The sequence below is a fragment of the Cricetulus griseus genome, chromosome 2, assembly GCF_003668045.3.
Source record: "Cricetulus griseus strain 17A/GY chromosome 2, alternate assembly CriGri-PICRH-1.0, whole genome shotgun sequence".
Taxonomy (NCBI): Eukaryota; Metazoa; Chordata; class Mammalia; order Rodentia; family Cricetidae; genus Cricetulus; species Cricetulus griseus.
Genome location: NC_048595.1, coordinates 173964780 through 173989355, shown reverse-complemented (window position 1 = coordinate 173989355; position 24576 = coordinate 173964780). Strand labels below are relative to the sequence as shown.

At 45.7% G+C, this 24576-nt stretch overlaps 1 protein-coding gene across 1 annotated transcript in view; it reads right to left on the bottom strand.

Annotated features, from left to right (window-relative positions):
- The window catches only part of Alpk2 (alpha kinase 2), a 111297-nt gene that overhangs the window by 20590 nt on the left and 66131 nt on the right, over positions 1-24576 (bottom strand). Inside the window, exons 4-9 of the mRNA XM_035440118.1 lie at positions 20051-23372; positions 14932-15079; positions 9335-9462; positions 9200-9235; positions 7056-7330; positions 5461-5549 (exon numbers count right to left, since the gene is read on the bottom strand). Coding sequence (XP_035296009.1) covers positions 5461-5549; positions 7056-7330; positions 9200-9235; positions 9335-9462; positions 14932-15079; positions 20051-23372 — 3998 coding nt within the window. The remainder of the gene's footprint in view (positions 1-5460; positions 5550-7055; positions 7331-9199; positions 9236-9334; positions 9463-14931; positions 15080-20050; positions 23373-24576) is intronic.

Sequence of the window (24576 nt, the reverse complement as noted above, 5' to 3'; positions counted from 1 at the left end):
TCCTGCTGTTAAGTTTCAAACCTAAGACAAATAGAGGCTGAAGTGCCTATTTAACACATCAAAGTGGACCTGGCCCCCAGGTTCTCTTAGCATCCCTCAGTCCCTACCTATTACAGGGAATGGCTGGCATATCCTGCTCCCTATTCCACCCCCTCAGGGGCTGGGCTGCACTTCCCCCACCCATAGGCTCTTCCCTATATAATTCAGACATTTTGGTTACCCCCCCCCTTTTTGTGCCTTCAGCCTCCTGGCACCTCCTTCTCCTCTCTCCCTTCCCTGCCCCCTTTCCCCACATGGTACAGTTCAGGGTCATGTCTGATCTGGACTCTCCCTGATGTCCCTGTCTCTGCCTACACTCTCCCTTTTTATCTACAATAAACTTTCTCCTCAACCATAGAGCAGTCATATCCTTTCTTTTTGTTTCTTTTTTCCACTCATCTGCCCCCCTCCACCACTACCATGAAGCTTAAATTTAAATGGAGGTCACATGCAGTGGCTAACCGCATGGTGCTAAATGTCAGGTGGAAGTCTTAATACAGTGTTACCAAGGCGATTGCACTGGGGTGGGGAAGGGACTCTCATTTTATTCAGACTCAGAAGTCCTTGCTTATTAATAAAGGTCATTTGAGTGAGCCCTGCAGAAAGCTGGGGGCAGCCATGAGGGCATCTTAGGAAAGAACCTTCCAGGTGGAAGGAGAAGCAAATCCAAGTCTCTTCAAGCCTTTGCCAGCTTAGGGTGGCAGCCTTTGTGTCTTGTGAAAGAGGTATCTAGAGGCCGTCGGATGGGAGGGGCATATTTGGAGCTGTGGTCCCGCTGCACATCCCTAAAAATACAGGTTGATCATCAAGCCTTTGTCTGTCATGCTTTGTCACATTTGCAAGACTCAGGGGACTTTCTGAAGACTCCTTCTAGCCAATTACCCACCAAACAAAAGGACTCAAGGTTTGTCTGGGTTCTTATTAATCCTGTAGCCCATTGGGGAAGCAGAACAAAGTCTGGGCATTACTCACAATCTCAATTAGCCTGGTCTCTGCCCGCTTGGAGCCATTTGCATAGACAATGTGATGTCATTGATATTCATGAATTCGAAAACAAAAACTGCAGGGTGTATGGAGTGTTTTGTCTTCAAGATCCCAAAAGCTCCCTAAAAAGAAAACTGTTTCAGGGGTCCATTTCTGGAAGTAAACACAGGGTGTGTGTGTGTGTGTGTGTGTGTGTGTGTGTGTGTGTGTGTGTGTGTGTGTGTGTGTGTGTGTGTGTGTGTGTGTATGTGTGTGTGTGTGTGTGTGTGTGTGTGTGTGTGTGTGTGTGTGTGTGTGTGTGTGTGTGTGTGTGTGTGTGTGTGTGTGTGTGTGTGGTGTGGTGTGTGTGTGGTGTGTGTGTGTGTGTGTGTGTGTGTAGTGTTTGTATGTGTGTGGTGTGGTGTGTGGTGTGTGGTGTGGTATGTGTGTGTGTGTGTGGTGTTTGTGTGTGTGTGTGTGTGTGTGGTGTGGTGTGTGGTATGTGGTGTGGTGTGTGTGGTGTTTGTGGTGTGTGGTGTGGTGTGTGTGGTGTGGTGTGTGGTGTGTGTGGTGTGTGTGGTGTGTGTGTGTGTGTGTGTGTGTGTGTGTGTGTGTGGTGTTTGTGTGTGTGGGTGTGGTATGGTGTGTGGTGTATGATATGTGGTGTAGTGTCTGTGCGGTGTGTGTGTGTGGTGTGTAGTGTGTGTATGGTATTTGTGTGTGTTGTGTGTGTGTGTGTGGTGTGTGTGTGTGGTATGTGGTACTTGTGTGTGTTGTAGGTGTGTGTGGTGTGGTATGTTTGTGTGTGTTGTATGTGTGTGTAGTGTGGTGTGGTGTGTGGTGTGTATGTGTGTGTGTGTGTGTGTGTGTGTGGTGTGTGTGTGTGTGTGTGTGTGGTGTGTGTGTGTGTGGTTGTTTGTGGGTGTGGTGTGTGTGTGTGTGTGTGTGTGGTGTGTGTGTGGTGTGTGTGTGGTGTGTGTTGTATGTGTGTGTGGTGTTTGTGTATGTGTGTGTGGTGTTTGTGGGGTGTGTGTATTGTATGTGTGTGTGGTGTTTGTGTGTATATGTGTGTGTGGTGTTTGTGTGTGGTGTGTGTGTGATGTGTGGTGTGTGGTGTGTGTGTGTGTGTGTGTGTGTGTGTGTGTGTGTGTGTGTGTGTGTGTTTGGGGTGGAGGGTGGACTGTGGATCCAGTGCCTCCAGATCCTAGCAATATTTGTTTTCCTGGAAGGCTAGAAGTGTGTGGGGCCAGCTCAGGGCACACATGTATGCATCCCCAATGTAGAGTTCTCAGATTTATGTTGGTGAATATCTGGCCTAGACATCCTTCAGAGAATGCTCACCCTTCCATATGCTATAATCACAAATTCTCCTATTGTAACCAAGGAGAAATAGCTTTTGATAGAAAAATGTCATCATCTCTCCTTAGGGTGATGGCCTTTTTGGTGGCTATGGGTGAAATCAATTAAGCTTGTACTCCCTACTTGCACCACCCCCTTCCTTCCAAGCCCCTAAACCCATCTTGATAGTCATTGTGAGTTTTTTCCTTTTAAAGGGCCCTAAGCAGTACAAGAGTCAAGCTGCACAAAACGTGGGTCTGCCCCTGTGATAGGACTCCATAGCTTTGCTTTTATGATGGGTACTTAGAAACTGCTTTTGTGACTCAGTGAGATGGCTCCCTGGGTAAGATACTTGCTACCAAGCCTGATAACATGAGTTCAATACCCAGGATTCTCGTGGTCAAAGAAAGAACCCTTTCCTACAAGTTGTCCTTTGACCTCCACACAGTCTTTGAAACACACACACACACACACACACACACAGAGAGAGAGAGAGAGAGAGAGAGAGAGAGAGAGAGAGAGAGAGAGAGGCATGTATGCATGCACACACACGCACACATATACACTTCTTAAAAATGTAATGAAAAAAAGGAGGGACCACAAAAGCCACAAGGTAACTAAAAGCAGGCTGAGAGCCTGGCAGCTCTGCCTTCATTTTGCATCTGACTCCTTGCTTTTGGGTCAGAGTTCTGCTTGTTTTTGCCTAGACACATTAAACACTTAATGAGTGCCTGCCTACCTAACCTGTCTCATCCCCAAGTCAGGTTGAAGGTATAGAGATCAGTCATCCTCTGAACCCTTGGATTCCAGAAACTGCAAAACCTCCCAAGACAGACCACATCCTAGATAGATCAATTATCCACTAGGACCAGGCTGCATCCCGAAGCAGCAGCAGGAACCAAGTCCTGTCCTCAGGGGTGACAGCAATAACAACCCTGGCTCACCTTGCAGAAGTAAAGATTCTTTAATTATGCATACACCTGGCCCTCATAATGCATACTTCTTGCCTCCTGCTGCAGTTCTTCCTTCCTTCCTCCCTCCTTCCTTTCATTTCTTTCTTTCTTTTTTATACAGGGTTTCCTGGAACTCACTCTGTAGACCAGTCTGGCCCTTCCTCTGCCTCCTGAGTGCTGGACCACAGCCTGGCTCTTCTTGTATTTCAACCTACAGCTCTTGTCGGTATCCCAAGGATGAACTTGGAGTCCTGGGACTCCTTTTCCAGTTCTCTTACCAATGCACGAATTCAATCTCCTTTCTCAGTTTTTCACCATCACTGGTCATAATGGGACAAGTGTCCAAACCTAGACTGTTGGGGTGTCAGAATGTGGGCTAAAACTCTGTTACAGTTTCTACCTTTCCTTCCTTAAGGAGGAACTTAACAGAACAGAGGCTGGAAAAAGAAGGGACAAGAAAGATAACGGGCAAGTTCCTACACTATGAAATCGAACTCATCCCAACTACTGTCTTAGTGTCTAACAGAAAAGCAGTATGTCTTTTCCCTCTGCAGCATATTAATTTTGCTAAAGTTGCTCCCGAATCTCCTTGTCCTATACATGTGTCACGTGCTTCTTAGAAGAAATCATAGCACCCAACGGGAAGGGTTTCTGAGTAAACGGGAAGCATACAGCCAAGAACAGCTTCCTTCCCCTCTTGTTTTCACTGATACATAAATGGCTGCTCTTCCCGCATTTCCACAGTGTCCTGACATGGCCCTTTCTCTTTCTCCTTAGCATGCAAATATGACCTTACCATATAAACAGCTAATAAACACAGACTCCAGACTCTCAGGAATTTGCTCTCAAAATAGTTAGGCAAATGAGTGGATAAAGTATATAATTTCTGTCCAGAGGATTATGGGAAGTAGATTCTGTTCCAGTTTCCCTAGTCTTCTCTACTGTGTCACCATGCTTACCAACTGTATTGTCATGGTCTCTTTTTCTCTTGTATTTGTTTACTGTTTAGATAAGGTAGTGAAATCTATGAATGGGGAATGTGTCCATAGTATCTATTTAATGTGGCAGAATCCATTCTTTTATTCACTCATATATTTACTTAATGAATATCAGTGCTGGTGAGGTGGCTGAGCAGGTAAACGCACTTGATCTATAAGCCTGAATTCAATCCCTGGATCCCACATAAAGGTGGAAGGAGATAACATTAACAGAGCTATCATTAACCTCCATGTGTGTGCCATGTCACGTGAGTCCCAGTGTGTATGCACACACATACACAATAATGATAACAAACTTTTAAAAAATAATTGTTTATGTGTGTGGGTGTTTTGTCTCCATAGCATCTCTGCATCACTTCCATGCAGTGCCTGTGGAAGCCAGAAGAGGGCATCAGATCCTCTGGAACTGGAGTTATAGACGGTCATGAATCACCATGTGGATGCTGGGAATTTTAGTACAGGTCTCTGGAAGAGCAGCCAGTACACTTAAACCCTGAGCCCATCTCCCCGGCAGCACAATATTTCAAAAAAGAATATTTAACACAGGACAGGAGAAGTGGCTCAGTGGCTAAGAGTACTTAGTGTTCTTACTGTTCTAGGTTTGTTCCCAGTAGCCATGTCAGGTGGCTCACAAACACCTGTCACTCCAGCTCTAGAATAGACGCCCTTCTCTGAACTCTACCTGTGCGCTCCCATGTGCACAATCCCACACCAAGACACACGTGTGAACACATAATTTACATTTTAAAATTAACTTATTTTTATTTGTATGGTGTTTAGCCTGCATGCATGTCTGTTCACCCCGTGCCTGGGGGACAAAGGAGGGCATCAGAACCCCTAGGACTGAAGTTACAGACAGCTGTGAGCCACCATGTGAGTGAATTGAACCCAGGTCCTCTGGAAGAACAACCAGTGTTCTTACCCATTGAGCCATCTCTCCAGCCCCTCATAATTAATTTTTTAATTTAAAAATATGGTATTTACCAGGCATTCTCTTATGCCTCTGGAGGTCAGACAAGAACAGGGCAGCAGCCCAATGACCACTTGTGGAGTTTAGAGTCAGAGAGACACAATCAAACACTTGACCAATGATTGGTCCTTCTTACCCTCTTACTCTCTAGCTCCCCACATCCATAGCAAGTCACACAAGACAGGCTCAACAAACTTACTCTGGCACCTCTCCAAAGCCTTCCAGGGGCTGTGCTTCAGCAGCGTAGATCTTGGCATAGTATCTGGCAGTATTTTGAACATAGCATTCCTGTAGTAACCAAATACATTGTAAATCTGGATGATTAGAAGAATTCAGAATATTGCTCAGCAAGATGATTCATGTTTCTAAAATTAGTCAGATAAATAGATTCCTAGGCCCCATCATATCTAGTTGGCATCACAGAAGCAACTTTTTTTTCAGTGCTAGGGACCCTTGCCAGGACTTTGTGAATGTTAGGCCAGCGTTCTACCACTAAACTGTACCCCAAGAAACGAAAATTAGAGTGTAGTGCTCTGAGTTATAAAGGTGCTCTGAGATATGCATTACTGAAGTCATGGTCAGGCAATGGCCTCTCTGGTCGAGTGTCTGGGAACTTTATTTCTAGAACCAGCATGGAGGAAGACTGTTCCTGACCTGAGGGGACTGGCTCTTTGGCATAATGTCAAACAATGGTTGGTAAGGGCATTCCTGGTTTCCCCCAGGATCCTCCCCAGTTCCTTTTCAGTGGTGTAATTTGAATAGTAAATAGTGGACCTGTGATAAGATTGTTCCTTAGGAAAAGCCAAGCAGATTCTGCTGTCTACTCTCTAAGGACTGTGTGACCAGGAGTCAAGATGCTATGGGGACTTTCCATGACTGGGTGTGCTTGAGAGGACAGGGGGAAGGGGAGGGAAGGAAGGAGGGAAAGGGGAAGGAAAGGAAGACAGAAGACGTTGGCTTCTGAGGGGAAAGCAACACAGGTGGAAAACTGTCTCACTTGAAGCACAGGAGCTGCCCTTATCAGCACATAGTACCACGTGACATTTCCATACGGGACCAGACCATGGGTGGTCAACGGTTGATGGTACAAGAGAGCCTTACCTGTCTAATTCCATGCATAACACTTTAAATGGGCACATTGAGAAAGTTCTAGACCTAACCCTATCAGGTTAGCCATTGCTGGTGTCAAAGCAAACCACGGGAGTCAAGGTGAACCATGGTGGTCAAGGCACAGGCAGGAATAAGGTGGTGTTCTTTGCCCCTTGAACCCTTCCCTTTCTTCTCTCATTCCGAAGCTCAATTTTAGAGAGAAGAAATTTAGCTGGACACTTCACCCAATCTTCCCTTAGACTTTATGGGCAGACTTTGAACAAATCCAGGAAAGCAAGAAAGAAGACAAATCCTGACCCTTCTGAACATTCTCTCCCTCTTTCCCGTCTCCTCCTCACAGTCTAACGCTGGTTTGATCTGTCCTCGGGGAATCCAGCATCTCCTGTCACTTAGAAACCCTCCTTCTATATTGCTTCTTGCCCTAGTGGATTCATATCCTCAAGGACCAATGTGATCATAGTCCATTGAACCCAAGGTGACAAGAGGGAAAGGTGTCCCTGAGCTAAGTCCAATTTCTTCTGAGAACTGAGAAGCCGTGCCCCCCAAATAAGCAGCCTTAATCCCCACCCTCAAGAAGCCAAATGCTCTTATGGAAATACTCCTCTCAATTATGAGTCTCATCTTCGTCTCATGTTACGCGTCATTCTCAAACCCAAAGAGACCCCCTTGGGCTCACTCACCCACCTGGGCAGCGAGTTTATAGTTCCTCTGCACAAGTTCATCGTTGTTTCTGGTCCCATGGGCAACAGCATTGTGCACCTTGAGCACGCATGCGTGGCCTGGCTGGAAGACTGGCATGAGGCCTTGCATCACCGTGCTACGGAAAGCTTTGCGGTGCACCCCTTCCCCAAAGTGAAGCTCCTCCGTGGAGATCTGGCCACGCAGGTGGTCCCCAAAGTAGCTGTCATTGAAGACGTCCTCTTTGAAGATGAGCTGGCTGAATTCAATCTCTTCACATCCTAAAACAACAGGGCAGCTTTCAGTGGGTGGGGTCATTTCCAGTCCTAGTCTGTGACTTAACTACCATCCCTTTATAAGGATAAATTCAGCCCAGTGGTGGTGGCGGCACACGCCTTTAATCCCAGCACTCGGGAGGAGGACACAGGCAGATCTCTGTGAGTTCGAGACCAGCCTGATCTACAGAGCAAGTTTCAGGACAGGCTCCAAAGCTACACAGAGAAACTGTCTTGAAAAACAAAACAAAAAAGGATAAAGACAAAGGTGACCTGTAGAACCCAGAAGGACAGATCAGGCCTTAATGCCCAACAGAGACATAGCTAACTAACAGGAGTCCCAGCAGGTAGTGAGGAGGAGAGAGGTCACTGAAGGAGAACGTGGGTAGAACAGGTTGAGGGCCATGCACAAGGGAAGGTTGGTTGGAGCAAAGTTGGAGAGGCCAGGAAAGACTTTTGCATATCTGGAAAACAAAAGCAGAGACATGCTGGGTAACCAAAAGCAAGACCAAAGGATGAGTGGAGCCAAGAGGGAGAAGTGACATCAAGGAGATCCGACAGCATTCTGCTCATTTGTCTCTCCATGCCTCCCCAGGGGCTCTGAGGATTTTTTTTTTCTAGCTGTTTCACCTCGAAGTGTACATATGCAAATATTAGAACACATATGCATATGTGCAAATATTATAATATATGTACATATGCAAATATCAGAATATGTGTATATGTGCAAATATATACTACACACAATATATTCATATACCCTATGTATGTTAATGTTTATATACAACAGTAAAATCATCTGGGTGATTCTGACCTCCCTAAGAAAGGAGTACACACACACACACACACACACACACACACACACACACACACACACACCAGAGCTGGGGTCACAGATACAGCCACCATACCCAGCAGTCTGGGTCTCCTGTTGTCTGTGTACTAGACATTAGAATATCTTCATTCTCTCTATTGCCTTGTTTTCCGGAGGTCTCAGGTATTTTCTTTGCTTTAAATATCATGCAGCACATCTTCCAGACATTCATTCAATATAACCATCAATGCTTATCTCTCCTGAAATTGGTCAAGGGTACTAGGCTGTGGCAGAGGTTGCCTGAGCATGTGGTAATGCAGGGCTGTCTGCAGTGGTATGTGGCGCTGTCTTGCTGCTGTGGGCAGTTCTTGCCAGCACCACATCTTGTTGTGTGGGGGTAATTTAGATCAGGAGAACTGGAAGACCATAGATGAGAGCCTCCCCAGTCTCCTAGCACAATGGGTAGGGGTAGGTGGGTGCAGGTTGACAAATCATTTTCCTAGAGGGAACTATACATGGCACGGCAAGCTCAGACTGCACCAGGCTGTGGAAAGTCAGTGCATGGTCTAGCAGCTGCATGGATATCTAGGAGCAGCTATTTGACTATAGAACACCAGATGCATTGAAAGACAGCACAAAAACACATCTTTCATTTTTCATTAGAATGCAATCAAGCAAGCTTATATTCTGCTTAGATTGTCAAACTGGAAATGGAAGTATCAAAATGTAAGTGTCAATGGCTAGAAAGCTCATGCAAGCAAGGTTTATGCCTAAAGGAAAAATTCAAGTCCAAACTCCCCTGCACAATTTCACAAAACTGCACAGCTGCAGCTCAGTCTTTTCCACAAATGATACACTTCTAGGTATTGGCAATCTGCTGAAGTTCTAGCTGGGAGAACGGCCTTTCCAGACCCATGGAAACTGATCGTGAGTGCACTTCGACTGCCCTTCCAGGGTGATGCTCTACTTGGTTGGAAGAGTGCACAGAATGCGTGTTCTTCAAGGAACTGGTTGTGTTTTGGTGGGGACCCCACTCTCTGACAGGCTAGCTCATCACTTACCTCTATATTCCATGCGACTTGAAAGCTGTTTGAGAACTAGAAGGAAGCAAAGAGACAGGAGTCAGGACAGATGTCCCTCTGAGCTGGCAGGGGCCTGAGGCTTTGATGAGCAGCCGAGAAGAAGCCGAGGTTTACCTTCAGCTGTGAGGTTAAACTCAGCAGTGACTTTTCCATAACTGTTCTTGAGGCAGCAGTAATACAGGCCCTGGTCCTTCTGACCAGCTTGGACGATGGCCAAGGAAACACTGGAGTTGTCCCCTGCGCTGGAATAGGGGACATCAACATTCACATGCTTCATCATTCTAAACTTCTAAGGCTCTCAAGAAGGGAGGAGTTAGTCTTCCTGGCCTGTGCTTTCAGCCAATGGGCTGGCTGGCAGACCACATTCCCCAAATCAGCTAATTAAATAATGTATTTACACATAGAGTAGATCACTGCAGTGTGGTTTAATGTTCTCTTTCTTTTCTTATTTTATTATTATTGTTGTTGTTTCTTCTTGAGACAGGGCTGCTCTGTGCAACAGTCCTGCCTACTGGAACTCACTTGGTAGACCAGGCTGGCCTCAAACTCCCAGAGCCTGCTAGGATTAAAGGAGTGCACCACCACCACCCAGTTTTGGTTTAATATTTTTACTCCATCACACAATATAAATACACAGAAATGTTCTGGAAAGCTGACATCAGGAAAGCCAGGAGCTGGAATGCTAAAGTCCGGGAGCTGCTATTAACATAGCTCAGACTTCATGTGAATTAGGTTGATCATATATGTATCCTGTGCATGAGCGAAATCATTGACTCTAAACCCAAACCTAAAGCATAAAAGAAAGCATCTCCTAGCTTTACACGAGGATTCAGAACTGAGGGCTCCCACTTGGTAAGTGATTCTGTTTGGAGATGGGGATCTCACTATGTCAGTCTCAAATTCCAGGCCTCAAGCCATCCTTTTGCCTCAGTCTCCCTTCAAACAAGTTCAGGACCCTTTCAAATAATGTACACTTTAGTAACTATGTCTATCCCTCCATCCACCTTCCCAATATTAATTACTAATTGCTATGAATATAAAACTGATGGTATGGTGGTTAAGAAGAAGATGATGATGATGATGATAACAATGACATCGGTGACAGCTAAGTATCAGGCAAGTAAAAGAAAATCATCTTCATGTCATCCTCAGAACAGCTGAAGAGGTCTACAATTACTGCGGCCAGTCCACAGATGATGAGGGCACTGAGACACTAAGAGATTTAAACTGGACCCTAGGCTGTCTCCCCAAAGTAGCCCCTGATTCCTGGCCTTAAGTCGGAGATAATTATACCAACGGTTGGAGCTGTGGTCTTCATTCAAATATTGAAAACAATATACTTTGCTGCAAAACTGTACCAAGACACCATTGTAACTGTGTCCTCACATGAGGATTGCATACAGTGTGCACTTCCGTTTGAATTCACCTCATAAGTCTGACAACAAGCACCCACTGATCCAGGTTTGTCTCCGTTGTTCTATGAACATGAGGCCTTATCATTGGTTGTTTATTCAGTAGACTTCAACTCTTTGATTTACACTTCCAGGAATAGAGCAGTGGTTGAAAACAAGGTTCACTAAATCATATCACATTCTCCTCTGTCTGGGACTCTGAACATATCCTGACAAAGGTAAATACAGAGGAGTCTCAGAGAGTGGTGGGCACTCCCTCTCTAGGGATGTATAGACTAGCACAGCAGCAGTCATGGAAAGGGGTAGTTAAGATCCCCCAAAAGGCTAGAGCTAAACTCAAGGAAATTGTCTCACCAGCATCACCCCTAAAGCTCAAGGATTCTCTGATTTCTTGGTCCAGATTCAGGAAGCCCCATCTGTCTTGCAGCCTTCTCTCATTGCCCCAGTTATTTCCGGGGTGGCGGGAAGAGAGACCGAGAAGTCAGAGAGGCCTGGATTCTAATCCTGTGGTGGATCTTGGACACATTACTTAGCTGTTCCCTCAGCTTCTAGTGTGCGAACCTAGAAAGAGCAAGGTTGCTTGTTGCCTGGAATATGGGGAGCCGCAGACACCAGGCATGTAAGTCTTTTAACAAAAGGCCTCACCTTGGTCATGAGCCATAAGTGTGGGGTCCGGTAGTGTCAACGGGCTTTCTCCATGAAGGAAAACCACTTCTTAATGTCCCAAAGAGGGCCGTTCCATGTTTAGTTATGAGGATTCAGTGACAGGGGAAGAAAAGTAGTCATTAACCCAGAGGAGATATGGCAATGTCACTGTGGGAAGTAAAAGAGGATCTGCACCTTTTGAGCCAGAGAGGACAGCTGAGTCCCTATCCTGTCACTCTTTATAAGGAAGGAATCTCTGTCTTTAGGGCAGCAGAGCTACACACAGGCAAGGCTGAACAGAAGATGCATATCTGTGAAGACAAATGCTGAAGATGTCTATACCAAGAGTGTGACCAGAAGAACACAGCCAAAGGTGAAACTGGCTGGAGGAACTGAAGCCTAACACAGACTCCTCGGAGATGCTATATTACCCAACCCTATTCCCAATGAACCAGGGGCAGCTGGCAGCATCCATCAGCACCAAAGCTGGGATGAATGGTGAGTGGGTTTTCCCATCCCATGATCATACGTTGGGGATGTATCTTCAGCAGCACCCAGCTCTTTGCTGTCTGGAGCACAGCTATCACATGGACCACTCTCTATGCACAACACTTCTTTCAAAATCCCATGACCTTCCCAAGCACCTATTTTTCCAAAGAGGAGAGTTGGTTCTTAATGACCAAAAATGTCTGAACAGCCACAACAGCCTTCGAGACTGCCAACTTGAAAGCACCCCGGAACCAAGACACATCACTGCTACACGCACACAGTGCATGCCACTGCATTCTTTTTGTGGTGTCTCTAGGGTCTACAAGTCTTGCCCTGGCTACAAGAAACCATGTTGACTCTCAACTTGAAAACTGTAGCCTGTTAAGAAAATTACCTAAAACTTGGACAGAGGCCAAAGGTGATTGTATGTCCCTGGAAGGTCACTATTCAATGGGTTCACCACAAGGTTACTTTGCTTAATTGCCCCTACGTTTGCCTTTGCTGTTTATTATTTAAAATAGAACACATCCAGATCTACGCAGTGGTACAGCCTGTACTGTCAACTATGAAGTAGGTTAAAACAGAAGGACTGCAAGCTCAGGGCCAGCCTGGGCAACTAGTGAGATCCCATCTCATAAAACAAAAACAAACAATAAAATGATCCACCCAGTTTTGAGTCACACATGGACTCGAAGGTTTCTGTGCAGAAGAAAAGGTAACTCCCAAGTTTAGTGCCTGTTAGACACAAGCTGGTTTTATATTTAATTTGAAAACATATCATACATATCCCTTTGCCTCATTGGCTACTTCTATCTTCATTCTTCAAATGCCCATTTTAACTGTTTTACCATCTCATTTATTCCCTTCTCATTTGGTGAGTTTAAGATCTTTGCTCTCTGTCCAGATCACCTTTGAGAGAGTTCGGCTCTTTGAAATCTATTCCTTGGCAAGTGCTATAGTTTGGATGTTGAATGTCCCCCTAAAAAGTGTATATGCTAAAGATTTGTCCCCAGGGTGGTACTAGTGGGTCCTTTAGGCAGTAAGGCATAGAAGCTGGTCTTTAAATTATTGAGGACATGTCCTTAAGGGGAATTGCAGCACTTGGGCTTGCACTCCTAGCTATGACATCAGCATTTCACTCTAACACAGACCCCTCTCATTGGCATCTAGAACCCCCATCACAGATGCAGAGTGATAGGTCTGCCAAGTCTTAGATGGAACCTCTAAAATGGTGAGAAAAATAAGCACCCCCCCCCCCGCCATGAGTTAGTTTTCTCAAGTTATTTCACTAGAAGGATGGAGAGACAGCTGACACAACAAGGCACTGAGCTTACTTCGGGCAGAGATGTATAAAAATAAAGTACTCAACTGCAAGTAAGGGTGAAAGGAATTAGAAAGCACTTGAAAAAAACCATCTGAAATCAAACAAATGATCTGTCTGTGAACAAAGGAGTTGTGACTTATAAACTTTCTCAAGTAGCAATAAGAAGAACGCAAATTGGTCTAACTAAGCCATTTCTAAGAAGAAACACAGCAAATGTTACAAAGACTTTAAAGGCCTTGAGTGCTTACTAGTAACATGCACTCCCTAGAGGGAAGTTGGGGTTTCGGAAATATTCCTTAGAGGCAAAAAGACCTGGAAAGCACAAACACTAATCCCAGCCTAGAACAAGAACAGTTAATTTTAAAAAAATGGCTGGAAGTACTGGTTAATTGTTCTTGACTGACAGTTTCAGAAAAGAATTAAAACCAATAATGAGTGCTTTAAAAATAAGGCTCTAGGGAGTCACCATGATTGAAGCTATTTAAAAGAATTTTAAAAATTTCTTCGCTATTGTAATTGTTTTTAAGCCATGTACAAGACAGGCAGGGTAATGGGAGCATTTGAGAAATAATCTCCAGACATTCATTCCAAGCAGGAGTATTTGATTGGATATAGGAGTTTGTATTTCCCACCTTTTCAGCCCATTTCTGTTGAGATTAAAGGGATAGGAAACTACCCAAGGACTCGGGAGCTGACCCGAGGCCTCTCTAGGCAGAAAGAAGTCTCTGGAAGCAGCTAAATCACGATGGTTTCATTGACTTGTTTGGAGGACTGGTCAGATGAACCAGGACTTCAATAGGTTTTTTGGACAAGCATTCATTCATTACCGGGCTGATTTAGTGAACTGAGCGGGTTGACTGACATGAGGTGTTCTGGTAATGATCTTCACACTCACCTTCTCCTCTGACTCCTGTGACATTGACTCCTGTGATATTCTAAGCACCTGGGTATAATAGGCTCTGTCTATCTTAAGGGAGGCTGTTTGTCTTCCTCAACAGCTTCACTTTTCTGTGACCTTGTGTGCTTCCCCCAACCCTGTTTTCTCCTTAGCTTTGTTTGACCTTTGTTAGATTAATTGAGGGGGGGGGGTTGAATCAGAGAACATGCATAAGTAAGAGTTCCAGAGAGTTTTGTAAACTTAGGCCTGGAGAGCTTCAAACTAGAATATTATTCTCTATGTATCCTGACTTTAAAAGCTGTAACCAGAGAGTCTGTACCTTCCTAGGAATGTACAACTCAAGGTGGCAGAGCTGAAGCAAGAACCAATCACCATGTTCCTTGTCTGGACAGATGGTTGCCACTCTTCCTCTTGGATATCATGTTAACCTTTCTTCACTGTGACAGAAATATTGGACATAGACTATTTAAAATGAGGAAAGACTTAATTTTGGCTCCATGTTTCTGAGCCTACATCATGGAAGAAGGCCATGGAGATGAAAGCACTCACTTTGTGGCAGCCAGGAAACAGGCAGACAAGAGCCACAGACAAGACACACCTCCAAAGGCACACCCAGATAATCTGCTTCAACCAGGCCCCACATGGAGTTTCCACTACCTCCCAGAATGCCACCAAGTTATGAAGCCATCATCGGACTGACCAGTTAAACAGAGCCCTCATGTTCTAATTGGTTCCCCAAAGCTCATCATCTGTCAATCAAGACTTTAGCTCATGAGCCTTTTTGTGGGGAGGGGGACTTCATCATATCCAAACCATAACAGACGTTGGATATGGAATCTCTGCTTCAACTTACCTCTCATTCCTCTTATTATTTTTTCTGAAAGCCACACTAAGAAGCAGACAAACAGTAAGTGTGAAAAGGCGGGAAAGACAAGTGTCCCACCTTCTCTCAACCTGGGCTATTGACTTCGAATCTTTTGTCCACCAGATGGTAGAATCTTCATGAATTTCTGCAAACTGGCAGCTCAGCTTTACATTCCCAGAGTGGTCGGGAGCCATCTCAGCCTGGATCTTCTTCAACAACACTGGAGCTAGAAACACATTTGCAGATTAGTGTAGGTGAAAGGCTTTCCCATAATTATCTGCAGTATTCCTGAGAGTCAGGGAGAAGATCCCTCACTTATAAATGAAGCAACTAAATGTCTGAGAAGAGATGTGGCAGGCTCAAATGTAACAGCGGGGAAAACAGATGAACCATGCTAATAGAAAACACTTGCTTTTCACTATTTAAATTCCAAAGGTACATGATGCTCATGACAAAATAGAAGTTGAACTATTTTGGGTTTTTAATGTAGACTGATTTAACTTTATGTATACAAGTGTTTTGCCTGCACATATGTATGTACACCATGTGTGTGCCTGGTGTCTGCAGAGGTCTCAAGAGGGCATCAGATACCCTGGAACTGAAGTTATGGGTGGTTGTGACCCTCTATGTGAATGCTGGGAATCGAACCTGGGTCTTCCACAAATGCAGCAAGTGCTCTCCAGCCCAAAATGTTTTGTTTTCTTTAAAAGAAGAAAGGTCACCCGGGCATTGATGGAACACGCCTTTAATCCCAGCATTTGGGAGGCAGAGGCAGGCGGATCTCTGTGAGTTCGAGGCCAGCCTGGTCTTCAAAAAGAGTTCCAGGACAGTCTCCAAACCTACAGAGAAATCCTGTCTTGAAAAACCAGAAAAATAAAGAAAAGTCTAGCATACTATAAAAGCCTAGTCCATAGGGCTTGGCTCAAATGAGATAACTGTTAAATCATTAACTGATCAAAATCAGAGCTGGTGATTCAGGAGTGGAATAAAATCTGTATTATCAAGGTAAGTGAGGTTAAGTACCCCAAGTGTAAAAGTTAATTCAATAATAAATTAATGAATAAAATTCATTCACACATGTGCATGCACACAATGGCACGCGTGCACACACACACACACACACACACACACACACACACACACACACACACACACACACACACACAAAGTGCAGTTGTCTTTGTGAAGTTGGTCTGGTGAACTGGATGCACCTGTCTCGAATAACCTCACTGGCCAAAGTGATGTCTATGTGAAAGGAGCAGAAATACTAAGATGATTCCCACAGGTTGGGCTAAGATTTGAGTTTGCCTCTGAGTTTGCCTCTGAGTTTAACTGGAGATGAGCATTGGCTCTTCTGAGCAAATGTGTAATTGGGCAGGGTAGCCGCTGGGCGGCAGTATAGGCATTAGAACAACAGAAGGCTGGTGGGACCCAGGCAAGAGAACAAACAGTTCATCAGGACTGTCATTAAGGGAAATAGGATCAATTTACTAAGTCCAGGTGGCAGAGCTCCACAGCATTGGTAATACAAAAGAGCACATCATTACAGAATGTTGTCTAGTCCAGAAGCCAGCCAGAAGTACTAATTCAAGGCCTCATTCACTTGGCTGCCTCGAATTTTGCTACAGCGAATGAGTTGCGTTGAGTTTCCAATTTTTCCTTGACCCCACCAATACTAAGACATCAGAATGAAATTTAAAATCAGACCCTGGCCCTGGGAACTGGCAGTGGGCTGGTTGAGTCAAAAATCCCTCAACCAGAGCCTCACTGAGGTTGCTGCCAACATTGTGGGAGCCAGTGACATCATGGGATGGAGGGCGGGCATAACACAGGTGTGGAGCTGAACAACGGACTCTGGGAAACACAAAGTCAACCAAGACCTTGTTCATGTGGCCGACAAGTAGAAACGCAGCCTATAAGCAAAGGTGTATGGGTGTGGTGCTAGATTTATCTTCTGACCAGCCTGGTGGAAGGGAGACAAAAGAAAAAAACAAAAAAAACCCTGCTACAGAGCCACCTTGGTGGATTAAAGGCACTTGCTGCCAAGTCTGACACCTGAGTTCAAGGCCCACCTGGTAGAAGATGAGAACTGACTTTTGTGAGCTGTCTTTACACACACACACACACACACACACACACACACACACACACACACACACACACCCCTAAATGTAATTTTTATATTGAATAGAGTCTCCTGTTACACAGGAAGCTTAAGCTTCCACTGTGCTAAGCTTTGGATGCTAAAGCAAGGCCAGTCAGCATCCATTTTATTCCTCTCAGGCTTCCTGAGCACATCCACCGACTCCTATCCCACCACGGCACAGGAGGAGGGTGTTAAATCTGGGCTGCTCTGAAGGAGAGCACCAGGCTGTTGGGTTCATACAGTCAAGGCAGCAGCCGGCATCATGTGACACCCCCACACCTCCCACACTCCCTCCCACTCTCCACCCCCAGCCTAGAGATGAGGCCCCGGGTCTAACAAAGCCCCACCCCTACCCCAGCATCAGAACTAAAGACTTCTATGTTGTATTTTCCTAGTAGTCGAGTTAAACAATGGCAAAACAAAACAGAGAAAGCTGGAGAGCAAAACCTGTGGAGTGCTCACTCCTGAAGTCGATATTTACAGACATCGGTCCCTGACAGAAGCTCATACACGGCAATTAGAACTAATTAGTTCAAAAGAAAAAGCAGGTCTTGTCAAGGGCAAAGCTTATGGAAGCCACCATCCCATAACAGCAAATCATTTTCCAGGTCACTGATCCTCATCTGTGTACTGACTCGTGGACTAGAGAACACAACAGGTGCTTACTAAGGGAACACACACTAATTAGCACAAATGACTGGGGTCAACATATAAGAACATGTCCTTAGTAAACGAATGGTCAGGTGGTCAGACCCAGATCCGGTAGGGGCCCGGGGTTGGTTTGCAGGTAGGACAGGAGCTGGGCACACAGTCAGTGCCAGTGTTTCACATATCTGTCTCCTTCCCTGCAAAGAAAATTGCCACTCAACAGGGGTGAGGCTGGCCTACTCCTGGCCTTCGCCTTCTGGGAAAGGACCACCAGGTAAAGCCCTGCTCAGATGGGAGCAAATCTTCCCAAAACTTCCTCTATATTGAGGATCCCAGAGGATATCAGGTGAGTGTACCTGCTTCCTCGGACCCGATGGCTCCACATCTCTGTAAAGACCACATTCTTTGGAGGGCAGCTAAGAACCTCTCTTCCTTCTAACACTAGCTTGGCCTCAACCTTGTGGTGTCAGTGATCTTGTGTCTGAACTGAGTTCTTCAACTGCGCCAGAAGTCTGGCATTTCTTTCCTATTGCTTTCCATCTTTATGTGGGATGAGTCCGGTTGTTAGCACCCCTAATCTACAGGTGAAGGAAAGGAGGCTCCAAGGATAAGGCATTTGTTAGGACCTCTCTGTTCCTAGCAGAAACCAGACTCCAAGCCAAGCACTCCAACCAACCTCTAACCTCCGTCCCTCACACAGCAGTACAAACACTGTGAAACTTATTTCCAGAAACAAGGCAAACTCACAAGTCTGGGAAACTTTTAGAACCTTCAAGAATCTCAGGGGCCCATCCCAAGGTTATATAACTGCAATAAAAGCTGGAGAAGGGACCCCAGGAGCTGACCACAGTTGGTGCAGACCTACTGGGACTCGGCTTCCATGGGTGCTCATCTAAGCAGAGCTGAGCTTTGGGATATCCATGTGCCTATGGGACTACAGACTTATGTCCCTAGGAAAAGTCAAACAACAAACACCTGCTATTTAACATTGAATCTACCTCTCAATGGCTTCACTGTGGTCTTGGTCCCTGGAAATAGTCCTTCATGCTGCACTGAGCCACTTTGGCTTGGAAAAGCCTTTGGTTGTAGCCACCCCAGGGTCTCTGGGCACACGCCTTTAATCCCAGCACTCAAGAGGCACAACAGGTGGATCTCTGTGAGTTTGAGACCACTGTGGTCTACAGAGCAAGTTCCAGGACAGGCTCCGAAGTCATACAGAGAAACCCTGTCTCAAAAAACCAAAACCAAACAACAACAATAAAAAAAATCCAAACAAAACAACAACAAAAATGTATGGACAAAGGGCTAGGAGTGTAGCAGTTCAGTCAATAGAATTCATGCCTGGCATGCACTACCTCCTGGATTCCATTCTGAGTACCATATAAGTAGGCTATGATGCTGCATCCTAGGATACATCAGATCATCTCTAAATAATAAAATGTATGCATTGAGAATTTGCCTGGGTGGGTGTGTACTCTGGCAGATGACAATTTGTCCCTAAGTCTTTCTGGGCTTAAGGGCTGAGCATAGGAAACCTAAACCCAGATCAGGCACTCAGATTAAGAATATAGAAAACTCTCCTCAAATCAGTGGGGAGGGAGCTTTCTGCTCTAGCACCCAGCATCCCAGCAGCTCCCCATGGCATCTTCTCTTCAGACTCCTGCTGCCAGGCAGCATGGGCAGGGACAACTCCAAAAGAATGTAGCTTCTTTGTGGCAATGGGTGGGGCATGGCTGGGCAGTCCCTTAGGCTGAAGGGAAGGAATGATGCCAAAGTCTTTCAGGTTTAAAGGGACTGAAAACTGGGTAGATTCAGACTCACTGTCACTGGAGACAGGGAGTTGAGAAGAAATTTTATACTTAAATTTGGTAGAACCAAGGTTCCCTTAAGTTACACTTAATGGGGGCTGGGGGGACAATTGACAATTTAAAAGAGAGTCTCAAATTGTGCTGAAATATTTCTTTATGTTCCCTGCTCAGTGTGTGGTCATTTTAGTTTTACAGACTCACTACACCAGTGCCTCTGCTCAGCTTTTAAAGGAGATTTTAAAAGAAGACAATTAAACCACAAAGCATCTTCGCTACACCCCCTCCATCAAACACACCAGCAGGCAGCCTTGATAAGTGGTTCTCAGGTGTGCATCTCCTGCCAAGTTACCTGGGAACTGGGTGCATATGCAGATTTTTGAGGACCCCCACCCCATCCCCTGCAACATCAGAAACTTGCATTTGAACAAGTTTACCAGTGAATTGATAGCTGCTCGAGTTTGAGAACTGTGGGAAACTTGGCCACAGTTGTGGCTTCTACATCCACCAAGTGCTCACCTGAACTAACAAGGACTCAGAGGGGCACAGGAGCCTTCTGCCTAGCCCTTGGCCAATGCTAAAAGCAACAAGGTCTCACCTTTCCCTTCCACTTTGCACGGGGTCTTTTTGGAGTCTTTTTTTTCATCAGTGCGGGACAAGGACTTTTCAAACTTGGGCGTTTTCTTCAGAATGGAGTTCTTTCTCATATTTTCCCTCTCCTCCAGTCTGAGTCTCAGGGCTGCTACCCTGGATAGAATTTTCTTTTTTACCCCTGCTGCTAAATGTCCACTCCCTGAGGCCTCTTGCTTTTTCTTGTCCTCCTCTGACCCAGACATTGCTGATCGGGCACCAGGTGCCTTGCTGGTCTGGGCCCCCACGTGCTTCTGCTGTTCCTCTCTGGACTTTTCCCTGCTATCCAGTGTGGAGCCCTTTTGACACTGGTCCTTAAGTAATACACCTTCAGGGGCTTTCTCTGACTCAAATTCACCCGAAATGAAAGCCAAGGTCATTGTTGGGGAGTGGGATGAATTTAGGGGTTTGGTTTCTGCAATTTGAAGCTCCTCCGATTTCAGTTCCTCAATGTCATGGCTTATTGACAAGCGTGTGACATTTCCTTTGGGAGATGAAGTACAAGGCATCTGTGTGAGATCACTCGAAGAGGGCATGTGTTTCCCACACTGGCTCTCCATGGTTCCTTTTTCCTTCCACATAGGAAGTACATCTTGATGGTTTCTGGGCTCAGATCCACCATAAGTGTGGCCTGTGGAGTCATTGGTATCAACCTCAACAGATGCAGGAGTCATTCCTACGAGACGACTAGAAAGGGGTGACATGGGGGAAATGAATTCAGCCATGTCCTTTCTCATCTGCTCAGCCTCTTCTAGTCTTCTGTTGTTACCATCTTGTATTTGGCTCATGTTGCCTACACTTGGAATTCTTTGTCTCTCTTCACCAGAACATTGGGTTTGGCAAATGGCAGCCTGGGTCTCTGCTTTTGCTTTCTTAGCCTGACTTTGTTTGGCATCTGCTTGCTCTCTGTCTACATGATTTTGGTTGATTATGCGTTCGTTTGGAATGATTTCCCCACTGTTCTGGGGCTGTGGAACCTGCAGGATAGCGGGTTGGATGTCTGCCCTCTGACATGTGTTTCTATTGGCGGATTCATTCCCTTCTGTGTTGGAGTTAGAGAGCTCTGGCTTCTCAGACCAGACACACTCCATCTCACTTCTGTCATCAATGGGATCCACAGAGGACTCCAGGACGCTAGGGAAATTCACAAACCGGTTAACAAACATAGGGTCACACAGCTTCCACTGACTTCCTTCCTGTTCTTTGTTCATGGCTTCAATGCTTTCCATCTCTCCACTTTTGGAAACCTCTAGTGGAGAGACTGGGACATCTAACCCCTCTTCCTCAACAGGGTCTACAGATGACTCCAGGAGTCTGGGTTGGCCCAGACACTGGGAAGATGGACTGCTGCAATATGCATGTCTGGCTGGTGCATCACCTGCACAGGTGTCCTTTTTGACAGTAAGGGCTGTAATCCTGTCAGGTTGAGGGCCAGGAACCCATGCCGCTACTCCCAAGGCACCTTGCTCAGGCCTGGTGGCACCTGCTCTTAGGATATCAGACAGAGCCCAGCCCCTACTAGGGACTGTGAGACCAACTTCTGCCTCCTTGTACCCAGAATTCATTGCTTGTTCTGGTGGCCAGATTTCATTAACAGGTGCTTCCAGCGTTATGATCTTCACCTTGCTGCCCACAGCCCAACTTCCTATTCCAATATCTTCTTTTTCTTGAAGGAGGATGTCAGGGAGAGATGGAAGACTGCTTAGCAACTGACTATTGTCTTCTGTAGTCTTCTCAGTCACCACTGAGACGCTAGTCCTTGGATCCAAGCTATGCTCAGTTTCTTCCTTGGAAGTGGCTGAGGAGTGCTTGAAGGGTTCCTGTTGTGTGGCAGATATCGGGGGCAAAAGTTCTTGGAAATCATTTGCAGAAAGAGAATGCTGGTGGGATGAGCTCTGTTTTCTTTCACTTCCTTTTTCCTGGAAGTCCTCTTCAAGGCCTCCGCCGTGGGCTCCCTCCACTATCTGGATCTTATACCCAAACTGGTTATCCGTCTGAAAGGAAGCGCTCCACAGACCCTGCCCCTCAGGCAGTGAGGGCAGGTCATGAGCTCCTGGAATACTGGGTGCTGGGATAAACATCTCCCTGGTTGTTTCACTAGTAGAGCTGCTTAAAGAATGGCCTGGCTCAATGTCGGAAACACACTGGAAATTATTTTCCTTCTGTGCCTCACATGAGGTCTGGTCAGTACCATCAACAAGGCTGTTGTCCTCAAGAACTGAAACAGTGTGGCATTTGATTGCATGAACGTTGGTGTCATCAGCTAATGTGTCCTCAATCTCCTTGGTCATCTGGTGGCAATCAACACTAGCAATTGATTGTGTTGACTGTTCCTTTGGGTATCCTCCGACTGAACTGTAACTGACAAGTGTGTCTATGGCAACAACAAGATGGGCGCTTTCATAGCCTCCTTCGTTAACGTTCACAAAGGAGTTATTCTCAGAACAAAAAGGCTGTATCTCCCCGAGCCCTCCTAAGTTGCAAGGTCCTGTGGAAGAGAAGATGGAGGGAGGATTCCCCCCATCAGCTGGAGTTTCTCCCACAGCACCTTCACTGGCCTCCTGTGACATGTTCCAGGTGAAGGAACTGTTAGGAAGAGGGGACGTGGCTGGCTCTCCATCCTCGCTGCACTCATAGGTGGACTGTGCAGGCTGAGGACCTTGTGTTTGAAGAACAGCCAGTGTCTTGTCAGGAGAACATAAATCACATACTTTGCTTTGACCTTCCATCAGTTCCAAGTCCATGGGGCAAATTTCTTGAGGCAAATATTTATCAACTGATGCTCCAACAGTAAGATCCATGGTATCATAACATGTTTCTTGGTCACCAGCTTCAAAACACCTCATCACCCATGCAGCTTCTCTGCCCCTTGACCCACTGCCCACATTTTCCAGGGGGAGGGAGGAAGCAGTGGGCTGAGAGAAAGCAGCAGAGAGAGCCTCTGGCTCCCTGCAGTGGGCACTGTCACTGGGAAGGAGGTGTGCTGAGGATGGAACCTGGGATACTCCTTCATCATTGCCTTCTAGGGCACTCAGTTCATGTGCTGGTTCTTCCCAGAGATCATCAGGAAGGTTGCCTTCTCTGTTTTGTCTGGCTTCCTGCTGGGGCCCTTGAAGACAGCTTTCCAGGTCCAGGTATTGAATCGATGCATTTTCCTTGTTGATCTTACTCAAGTTGTAGACAAAATTTGTTGTGGTCCCAGTGAATGAAGATTCCTCCCCAGCAAGCAGGGAGAAATCTGGCATCTGGTTGAGATGATTTTTCTCCCCAGTGGTTTCCTGAATTTGCATCTAGAAGAATGAAAAGTAGTATTAATAGAATTGTTCCTGAGAAAGGCCACACAGGATTTATCTGCAGTCCCAGGGATGCTAATCCTTGATAACTGAAGTAAGAACCAAGAACCATAGCAAAAATGACTGAAATCTGAACACTGATTCCCCAAACTCACTCTGGCTATTAGAGACTTCCTAGGAAACTGTAAATTTAAATCACTCTGGACCCTAGGGGACTCGTGCCCAATCTCACCATTATGAGCAAAAAGCCTCCTGGCAATCATTATGTGTTTAATGATTTTTCCGCTGTCTCTGAGGGAAAAAGATGGAAATAAATTGAATGGTAAACTAGTTTTGAACAAACTTGTCACAGCAAGACCCGTGAGCATCTCTCTAGAATGACGACTTCCATGTTATCATTACAGGAAGTTGTCATTACAAATGAAGTTGACAATAGACAACAGTTTATTAACTGTTTACTAAACTGTTAACACTGTTACTAAAAGGCAGAGAGGAAGAGAGAGTCAGACATGGTGGTGATGCATGCCTGTTATGCTAATACTCATGGGGCCAAGGTAGAAGGCTCACTTGATTTTGGAAGTTTGAGACCAACCTGAGCAACATAGTGAGATTCCCATTTCAAAAAATCCATGCATGCATGAGAAGATGGCAAGAAAAACTAAATACTGTAAGTGCAGAATCCTTCCCTATCCCCAGAACTCCAGAGAACAAATCTGGAAAAGAGCAGAGCTAGGCCTGTCCTTCAATCCCACCTCCAGAGGAGTAAGGGAGATTCGACTGGCCACCAGCCCTGCCAATCATTTCCGACTCAGAAGAGATAAAAATTCTGGACTTTTCAATGAGGCTCTGGGGCAAGAAGCCACCATCTCAAGAAGAGATGACTATGTTGTTTTAAGAAAGAGAAGGGAAAAGAAAGAAGGAGGAGGGGGGAGGGGAGGAGGAAGGAGGAGGGAGAAACCCTACAGTCTGAAACCTGAGCCCCTCTCAGCACTGTTTGAATACTGTGTGATTCTACATATTATTTAAGGACAAAGAAAACTCTTTGACCATGTTCTTGTCTCTTGAAACTTTTATCCCTTTGGCTGTTTCAAAGCAAAAGAAAATCAGTCAAGAGGAGCAGTGGTAATTCTCGGTGAGCCACTCTATCTTTGCCCCCAGGACGCTTGCTTTGTAGAGCCCTACTCCAATGCACAGGGGGCAG